The following is a 10,776-nucleotide window of genomic DNA, read 5'->3' as shown; positions in this document are numbered from 1 at the left end:
AGTAAATGTATTACTATAAAGTATAAAAACAGAAAGCACACCCAGAAAAAGAGCATAAGAAAAATTGTCAGCTGCCAAATAGAATGGTCTAAATATTGATAAAAATCTGAATTACAAATGTGTGGTTAAAGCCATGTACACCCTCATTGACTATCAAAATGAATTAAGAAAATCTTTTTAATTATCTGGAAAATCTTAAATATCTCATATATGGTTCTTAGCATGATATAACACCCTTGAAAGAAAATTTCAAGGCCCAGATTTCCTTAAATGAGTACAGAATCAGTGGCATAACCCACTTTCCTCATATCATGAACAGATAAGAAAGGAAATAGAAAGGATAGTTGTGCCATTTCTGGGGGTGGGTATCAAAGTTACTCATTTCCTTTTGATTATGTGCCAGGTTGTGTGACAGCCCTTACTGGCAGTTGGGGATTAATTATGGGACAATAAACAGTATCTTTAAAAGAGAAGACCCTGAACTTGACTTATGTAGCAATCGTAGCAATTTCTTTTAATGTTATCATTGCATAGGTTGGAAGTGAATTCTAAAGCTCCTCTGACCATCAGAGTATCTATAGTAATGCTGTCCAACAGAATTCTTGTAATGACAGGTATGTTCTACAATTCTGTGCTATCTAATATGTAACCACTAGCCACACGTGACTATAGAACAGTTAAAATGTGACTAGTGTGACTGCGGAACTGAGTTTAATTTTACTTTTTTTTTCTATTTCTTTTAATTTTGAAATATTATAGATTATCAGGAAGTTGCAAAGAAAGTATAAGGATGTCCTGTTTACCCTTCACCCAGCCTCCTCCAACATAACATCTGGTAGAACTTTAGTATAATAGGGAAACCAGGACAATGATATTGGTAAAAACCTTAGAGGTTATTCATATTTCACCAATTGTTCATTCACTTGTGTACGTTTCATGCAATGTTATCACATGTATAGCTTCATGTTGCTACTACCACATGGAGACACAGAACTGTTCTATCACCACAAGTTTCTCCCATATACTTTATACCAGCTACCCCATCCCTAACGCCTTGGTAATCACTAATCCATTCTCCGTTCCTATAATTTTGTTATTTCAAGAATGCTATCTAAATGGAATCATAGAGTATATAATCCTTTGAAACAAATGTTTTTCATTGAGCATAATTTCCTTAAGGTTTATCCAAATTACAGCATGTAATTTATTGCTCAATAGTAGTCCAAGGCATAGATGTACCAGTTTGTTTAACCATTTACCCAATGAAGAGCATTTGGGTAGTTTCCAATTTTAGGCTATTACAAATAAACCTAGTATAAATATTCATGTATAAGTTTTTTGATGGATATAACTTTTCTATTCTCTGGATAAATGTACAAGAGTAAAATTACTGGGTCCTATGGTAAATAGATTATTAGTTTTAAAAATGTTATCAATTTTATAATTTTATGTCATTTTAATCAAAGTTTAACCATTTACCCAATGAAGAGCATTTGGGTCAGCTAACATCATACTCAATGGCAAAAGACAAAGCTTTTCCTCTAAGATCAGGACCAAGATCAGGACATGACATGCCTGCTCTTGCCATTTCTATTCAATATAGTACTGGAAGTCCCAGCTAGAACAATTAGGCTAGAAAAAGTAATAAAAAGCATGCAAATTGGAAAGGACGAAGCGAAAGTATATCCTGTTTTCAGATGACATGATCTTATATAAGAAAAAAAAAATGAAAAAAAAAACAAAAAACAAAACACCTGTTAGAAATAACAAATAAATTCAGGAAAGTTACAGGATGCAAACATCAAAATGCAAAAATCAGTTGTGTCTCTAGACACCAATAATAAACAATCCGAAAAAGAAAATTAAAAAAACAACTTCATTTACAATATCAAATGAATAAAATGCCCAGGAGTAAATTTAACCAAGGAGAAGATTTGTATGCTAAAACCACACAATGTTGCTAAAAAAATTAAAGATGCCACAAGTAAATGAAAACCCATCTTGTACATGGATTGGAAAGCCTAATATTATTAAGATGTCAATACTGTCTAAAGAGATCTACAGATTGACTGCAATCCCTATCAAAACCCAATGGCACTTTTTGCCAAAATGGAAAAATCCATCCTAAAATTCACATGGAATATCAAGGCAACCCAAATAGCCAAAACAATCTTGAAAAAGAACAAAATTGGGAGCCTCTATTTCCTGATTTTAAAACTTACTACAAAGCTACAGTAATTAAAACAGTGTAGTAATGGCATAAAGATATAGACTAATGGAATAGAATATAGTTTAGAAATAGACCCTCACATATAAGGTCAAATGATTTTCCACAAGGATGCTAAGACCATTCAGTGGGAGAAGGGTAGTGTTTTCAATAAATGCTACTGGGAAAACTGAATACCCACATGTAAAAAATGAAGCAGGCTTCTTATATTGCATATAAAAATTAACTCAAAATGGATCAAAGACCTAAACATAAGAGCTAAACTACAAAACCTTTAGAAGAAAACATAGGTAAAAATATGACGTTGGATTTGGCAATAATTTCTTGGATATGACATCAAATGTATAGGCAACAAAAAATACTTAAGTTGGACTTCAAAATTAAAAGCTTTTGTGCATCAAAGGAAGGAAACCCACAAAATGGGAGAAAATATTTGTAAATAATGTTATCTATAAGGAATTAATATTCAAAATATATAAAAAAACACCTATAAATCAACAGTTTAAAAAGCAAACAACCCTATTAAACAATTTGTAAAGGAATTGAATAGGTATTTCTCCGAAGAAGATATGTACAATGGCCAATAAGCACAGGGTGAGTGTTCAACACCACTAATCATTAAGGAAATGGAGATGAAAACAGCAATGAAATACCACTTCACACCCATTAGAATGGCTACTATCAAAAAACAGAAAATAACAAACATTGGCAAGGATGTAGAGAAATTGGAACCCTTGAGTATTGCTGGTGGGAATTCAAAATGGTGCAGCCACTGTGAAAAACATATGGCGATGCCTCAAAATTTTAAAAGTAGAATTAACATATGATCCCACAATTTTACTTCTGAGTATATACCCCCCCAAAAAATGAAAGCAGGAACTTGAATAGATATTTATACACCCATGTATGGTACACGATTATTCACAAGAGCCAAAGGTAGAAGCAATCCAAATATCCACTAAGAGATGCATGAACAAAATGTGGCATAGATATACAATGGAATATTACTCAACCTTAAAAAGAAAGAGCATTCTAATACATGGTATAATGTGGATGAACCTTGAAGACATTATGCTAGGTGAAATAAGCAAATCACAAAAGAGCAAATATCATATGATTCAACTTATATGGTATACCTGATGTAGTCAAATTCACAGAGACAGAAAGTAGATGAGAGTTTCCAGGGGCTGTGGGGAGAGATTAATGGGGACTTAGGGTTCAGTATGTACAGAGTATCTGTTGAGGAAAATGAAAACATTCTCGTGATGGATGGTGATAATGGTTGCATGACAATATGAATATATGAAATACCACAGAACTGTTCACTTAAAATGATTGAAATAGTAAACTTTATGATATATACCACAATAAAAGACATTTTAAGTACTCACATGTGGCTAGTGGCTACTATTGGACAGCACAAGTCTAAATGAGCTGTAGTCACTTGGGTGATGTGAATGGCACTGAAATAAGAAACAGCCTATGGCAAGTAATATGGAGATACCTCCAAGAACTAAAGGTAAAACTATCATTTGACCCAGCAATCCCATTACTGGGTATCTACCCAAATGAAAAAAAGACATTGTGTAAAAAAGACATCTGCACTCAAATGTTTATAGCAGCACAATTCACAATTGCAAAGATGTGGAAACAACCCAAGTGCCCATCGATACATGAGTGGATTGATCAAATGTGGTATATGTATAGCGTGGAGTTCTACTCAGACACAAAAATCAATAGTGAACTAGCACCTCTTGTATTATCCTGGATAGAGCTGGAGCCCATTCTACTAAGTGAAGTGTCACAAGAATGGAAAAGCAAGCACCATATATACTCACTATCAACTTGGAACTAATTGATCAACACTTATGTGCACATATAGAAGTAACATTCATCGGGTGTCAGGCGGGTAGGAGTGGGGAAGAAGGGTTGGGTATAATCACATCTATTGGGTGAGGTGCGCAATGTCTGGGGGATGGGCACACGTGTAGCTCTGACTTAAGCAGTGCAAATGGCAATATATGTAACCTAAACATTTATACTCCCATAAAATTCTGAAATAATAAAAAAATAGCCAATGACAAAACAATATCATGCCCATATAAGAGTCAGAAAACTCAGAGTTTGAGTCTTCCTATCAGCGGAAGGCAACATTGCCAAGGAAACTGGCCAAAATGGCTGTAGCTCACAGTCTTCAAATGAACCCCTGTGTTTTGCACCCTTCATGTTTTCCTACCTTAGACCAGTTTAGTTTAGTTTGGAAGTTTTAAAAGATTCTTTGGGGAATTCTTATGTCTTTAATGACAGGAGCCATCATATCCGGATTGTGTTTTTGGTTTCCTTGGAAAGAACATCAAGCTCTAGAATTTTCTCTACTATATAGATTCTTGTAACCTTTTCTCTTTTGGTCATAGGTGATTCCTATGCAACAGCCAATATTTGGAGTCTTTCCCAGGAAGTAGTCACTCCAAAAAAGAAAGGAAAACTATTCCTGCATCACTGCTATCTAGCATTTGCCAACTAATTCACATTTATTTTGTGAAAAGGTAAAAAGCATTATGTGAAAAATCAATGTGTCAGTATATTCTGAGCTAATATACTCAGTACTCAAAATTCAAATTGAGTTAATCCAAGTTACAAAGGTTTCTTTTCTATAGCCTTCCTAATACCTCAGCTTGTCAATATCAAACGTAACTTCCCAATAACGAGATGGAGCATAGAAAAAGGATATTTGAACATGTATGGAACCACGGAAGCCTCTTTTCAGAACTAGGGCCCCACAAAATATGCTTAGGAAATGTCACCAATTAGCAGAAGCTTATGTCAGTATGAAGACAGCGCAGCAGAACAGGTGAATGGATGTGGGGAATTTGGAGGAGTCAGGTGGGACAGCACAAGCAAGAGTTGAACCACTCCAGGAAGTACCATTTATATTGTGGCCTGGAGGTCAAATTTTAAATATGTACAAAATAGAGAAAGAAGGCTGAGGGTCAAAAAAGGTAGGCCTTGAGAAGCAAACACAAAGCTTTTTATTTTGTGAAAAAATGAGTTAAGGAATGCTTCGGTGCACAGGAAGCTGGATGGTTGCCGTTTACTGGCCAGATGTAGCATGGATGATAGGAGGAGAAAATTGGAACTGAAAACCCAGCTAAGAGCCACCTGAGCCTAGGTACTGAGCATCTGAACTAAGGCGGGAACAAAGTTTGGGGAGTATAAGGTGATTACTTGATTTCTGAGTACAGTGCTCAGGATTTTACCATTGATTGTACCCTGAAAGGTCTTTTTTTTTCGTCCCCCTTAGTCTCAACTCTGCTTTTTTTAAGACCAGAACTTAAGGCTGATTTTCAAAGACAGCTTTGTTCTTGCTATACAATTAAACCGGAGCTGTTGCCCTCTTTCTGCACACCTTTTGTTATTGGGGCACAACACTGGCAACGTGCTATGTCTTTCTGAAAAGTGCCATGAAAAGCAAAAATTCACCCTGTGTAGGACAGTACTTCTGCCATTGCCCATGAGATGGAAGTCAAGAACTGAGCAGGAAAAAAACATGAGGCATAATCAGTTTTATCCTCCATGAAGAAGTTATTACGTGAATAATGAGGCAGAACCTCTCCAATTTTAATAATAATGGAGTGGCCATCATAGAGATTACTGAATCAAATTAATGAATTAGCTAGTGATAAGAATAAAACAAGATAATAAAAGCAAGGGTATTTTTGGACTCAGATACCTTTAAACACATAAATTAGAAGAGAATCCAAGTTTCAATTCCTAATCAGCTATATTTTTTACTTTAAAGAAGAGAAAATAGTACATTGGAATGTTTAGAGGTATGGCATTAAAATTATTCCCCCTTGAACTGAAAAATGTAAGGGTAATAATAAAAGTATGCATGAGGCCAAGTGTAGTGAACTTAGGTGAGAAGCCACAAGGAAAGGCACTAGTCAGCTGTCTCTTTGCAAAGGAATAGGCTCTGCAGACGGAGGCAGCAGTAAAGCCTCGGCTTCCTGTGTTACATTTCCAACTCACATCCTCCTCTGGTTCTCTGACAATTAATTATGTACTTTTCCCTTTGCCCTCACAAAATGGCACAAAACTACCCGTCAGGCAGTGGGAAAAATTATACTGAGTAGCATCCTAGGCATTTCATTATTTGAATCAGCATAAAATAATTATATAAACCCCCTAGGAAACTGCAGTGGCTTTCTTTTCACTTTTAAAACTATACTTGGACTAATAGAAAGTGTGTCTTATTTAACATCATCTAACAAGACCCTTCACATATATCTCTCTTCCTTGACCACAGTTATATATAATCTAGAGAATTATAAAATGTGCTCCTGATCTAAACTATGACTAGATTCATCATTCACTTTAAATTAATGACATTATTTGTTCAAGTGAGGTTATTAATGGATTGCATAATATCCATCAGATAAAGTATTGATAACATGTTGAAAGCAAGCAAATTAAGTCATCACAGGCCTTCAGAAGCAATGACTGAGGCTGCCACGAGAGTCTGATTTGTAGGAAATTTCAGACTTAAATAACGGCTCAGAATTTTTTCCTACTAATACTTTTTGTGAAATAAATCTGTGAAGTCCACTAAGACTAACCAACTGTACAAATTTGAACTTCTAATGAATACAAAGACATTTAAAAGCCTCAAAGGTCTCCCTCATAACACTAAAGTCATTCCACTGAAGTGAAAAACAATTTAAAAATATTTGGAAAAGGGGCCAAGCAAAGTCATTAGTACATATTGGCCAGAGGCAGAGGGGATGATGCAGAGATGTTCCATATTATAAAATAGAAACAATAGCCTCTTCTTATTAGGACCATTCAACAACCATTAAAGAATTTATCATTCATAAGGTGGTATCATGACATTCCCATAAATCTTACAAAGTTTGAACAAATACTATACTGAATCATTAAAATACCTTTGTTTATGTGTGTCTGTGTTTTCCAGAAAAAAAGAAAAAAACTAAAGTAAAATGATAGCTTACATTTCTATGACAGCATAATTTATACTTGTACTATCTCTTTGGATTTTAAAACTCTCCCATGAAGTTGGTAAGACCAGTGTCATTTTACCATTTTGCAAATAAATAAACTAATACAGTAAGATGCTTGTTTCATATCAGCTGATATTCTGACTCAGAATTTAGAGATGTTCCCACTGAGCGGTGCTCTTCCTCCTTTGCTCTATGCATGGTAGGAAGGGCAGAGTTGTCACCTTCCTTTACAGATGAGACCAAAATGCAATGGCAGAAAGAGCCATGACCCTTGGTGAGGAAAAGGCTTCTGACAAAATTCTGACTGGTCTCCTGATTTATTTTAAGTACCAGATCAAAGCTAAAGAAAATAAAACTTACGTGATTTTTAATTTCTCTGTCAAAACTATAAAATCTTAGATTTTTGTACCTTATTTTTAGTATGTAAGAGTAAAATGTGAGCTGATATTAATGCTAGATCACGAGCTAGTATTACAACATATTATATGTATACATGCGCATACACACACAGACATATATTTTTCCAAAAGGAAATAAGCAAATCATTCACTTTATCTTCACGATAATATTTAAGCACATTGCAAAGTAGCAAAGACCAAAGATGAGTCACCCATCCCCTGGGGTCTGATTGTATGACTAAGGACAATTAAAACAATAATATTTACAAAAATGAATTTATTCTCCTTAACTAAAAAGACCTATCTGCTAGGAATTAAGTCCAGATCATTTTGAATTATACATGTACATTTATAATATACCACCTTAATTTGATGTCTTTTAATTTTTCATCTGGCTTTCAGATGCTAACACACATTGCTATACTTCTGGGCTTAATGAGAAAATCTTCATCTCCCTGGCTCTGGGCCTCACCTTGTGAAGTCTGTCATTTCCATCATGATCATACACATCTGCTTGGCCAGCACAATGATATCATTGCCGCTGTCGTCCCACTTGGCCACTTCAGCATCCAGCTTGCTTTTCTCTTGGTGGAATATCTCCACCTGCTCAGCTATTTTTGCCTTCTCCTCCTGCGGTAGTTGTGCCATGATGGCCTGTGTGGATTACAGAAAAAGCGTGACTAATGGTGACAAAGGAAGTACAGACCGTACAAGGACGTTCACTCTGCCTTCTGTGGACGACAGAGACCAGGCCCTGAGGCGGCTTATGGGTCCTCTGCATCCCAGGGAGGCCAAGAGCACAGGCTGGTGCGCTCCCCTAAGTTCTGTTCCCACTCCCAAATATGAAAAATACAGAGAAATCCAAAGCTATGTGCACACCGACAGGAACAGAACTTCTCTGTCGCTTTGATGACATATGTTCGTTCAAAAGAATCTATTCTGGACAATTTTTATATTTGGTCTCGGGAAACTTTTACCAGATGAAAGAATGCACCTCTTTCAACACTGAAATCTGTTCAGAGAAGAGAAAAAAGAAAAAAGGCCTTCTGTTGCTGGAAAGGAGAGGAATTTTAAACGATATCTGAGTATCCAAGTGAGGTGGGGGTGGGGGTGGGAAGGTTGTATGACTGTAAAGGAAGGCGCCCACAGATAGCTGCCAGCAAAAGTCCCTTACCAAGGGCATCTCAGGGATGTCATGTCTATTCCCAGTCCTCCACCTCCTTTATGAAAATACTGGGATGACCAAGGCTCTTTGTAGAGCCTTTGAGTAAATAGACAGAAAAGTCGTAATGGGATCAAGTATAAGATTGAGAAGCAAAGGTTGATTTTCAATAGTTGCTAGTATGGAAACGTAGAAAGGAAAGAATTGTAGTCTTCTTTCTCATTATTCATGGATTCTGAATGCATTAATAATCTGCACGTTTGCCTACGCGCTAAAATATATCTGTAGCCCCAAAATCAATACTTGCGGCATTTTCGAAATCAGTTGCAAACGTGGGCAGAGTGGCAAAAACTTTGAGTCATTCGACACGCATATCCTCAGATGAGGCTGAACAAGGCACTGCTCTACCTTCTTTGTTAACTCTCATACTGTGGACACATGTTCTTGGTGCGGTCTGTTTACTGCCACATTTCTCGTATCTTTGTGCTTTTTGTTGGCGATTTTGCTGTTTAAAATGTCTCCCAAGCATAGTGCTGAAGTGCTGCCTAGTATCCCTAAGCATGAGAAGTCTGGGATGTGCCTTATGCAGAAAATACATGTTTTAGGTGTGCTTCAGTCAGACATGACTTACAGTGCTGTTGGCCATGAGTTCAATGTTAATGAATCAAAAATAGAAGGTGTCTAAACACAAACACACATTAAACATGGTTATGTATTGATCAGTTGAAGAAAACCTTGTGACTAGCAGCTCTCAGGAACCTAACCCTGTATTTTCCATAGGAGCAATGATTAAATATTCCCTAATTGAATGTTCATGGTGACTTTATAGAACATAACTACCACAAATGATGAGAATTGACTATATTATTAAGCATCATTTCTGTAGCAGGCCCTTAGTGAAATGTTTGACATCACCTCATTACATCCTCCCAGAACCATGTGCAACCTGCTTCAAAGACAGGAGCACGCAGACAGATCCTTCAGCACATCCCTCCCTCTGGTTCTGGGATGTATATATTCTCCAGAACATACACCAAGAGAGCATAATTTGGAGAGTCTACAGGGTTTTTGCAATGCAGAAGTAAAATAACAGAAGCTTCTTACATTATAAAGTTCCTCCCAATGTGAGTGAATCATTTGGAGGAAAGACAGCTTATATTTCTAATAGCAATATCAGTGGACACGAGCTCTGAAAAACTGGGCTCCACAAGGCTCTGTAACTGACCTGGGCAAAGACCTCACTGCTATGTGGAGCATATCCTTAATTTCTTCAGATACAATATAGGAATAATAAAATACCTCAAAAGGTGATGGTGGGCAGCAAATAATAAATGTGTGTTTTGTTCAAACAAAATGAAAGCAAGCATGTATGGAATTATTGTTAACATAATGTTATCATCACTTCTGCCATTAGTTTTCCTTTCCAGCTACCTTTCTGGCTTATTAGTTGTCATGAAGGGAAGAGATGAGCCCAGAGTCTACGTGACTATAATGAGACGATTGTTACAATTCCTGTATACCTATACCAGGTACTGTGTGCTAAGGCTTAGATTTGTCAAATAACTTAATCTACTTAATCATTCTAATACTATTATTTACTTCTTTTAATAATATCTAGGCCAAGAGAAATTGATTGAATTCCTAATATCACACAACTAATATGCTGTAGGAATAGGATTCAAAATTGGGTAAGTTAACATCATTCTTGACCATTGTACATGACTAGATCATCTCACATGGCCAGGCAGCTTATGCACTGCACAGCAGTCCTCAACCAAGCGGGTCAGCAGTCACTGAAAACATAAGCACTGCCCACCAGGCTGTGCATCCTGGTGTTGGGCAGCACCCAGAGGAAGGGGTATTTTTGTCTGATTTACATAAAATTATCCTTGGACTAGTGGCTTCCCATATGCCTTTACTAATAGCCACATCTACCAACTTCCATGCATGCATGTGACTTTATATAGTTTG

General features: G+C 36.5%; 1 protein-coding gene across 3 annotated transcripts in view; it reads right to left on the bottom strand.

Annotated features, from left to right (window-relative positions):
* Positions 1 to 10,776, bottom strand: part of CTNNA2 (catenin (cadherin-associated protein), alpha 2) — a 483,549-nt gene that overhangs the window by 85,856 nt on the left and 386,917 nt on the right. For all 3 annotated transcript variants that reach the window (XM_012648465.1, XM_012648464.1, XM_012648466.1), the window contains exon 9: positions 8,116 to 8,297. In XM_012648465.1, coding sequence (XP_012503919.1) covers positions 8,116 to 8,297 — 182 coding nt within the window. The remainder of the gene's footprint in view (positions 1 to 8,115; positions 8,298 to 10,776) is intronic.

The sequence above is a fragment of the Propithecus coquereli genome, unplaced genomic scaffold (assembly GCF_000956105.1).
Source record: "Propithecus coquereli isolate 6110/MARCELLA unplaced genomic scaffold, Pcoq_1.0 Scaffold286, whole genome shotgun sequence".
Taxonomy (NCBI): domain Eukaryota; kingdom Metazoa; phylum Chordata; class Mammalia; order Primates; family Indriidae; genus Propithecus; species Propithecus coquereli.
Note: the sequence above shows the minus strand (reverse complement) of the source record. Positions and strands in the feature narration are given on the sequence as shown.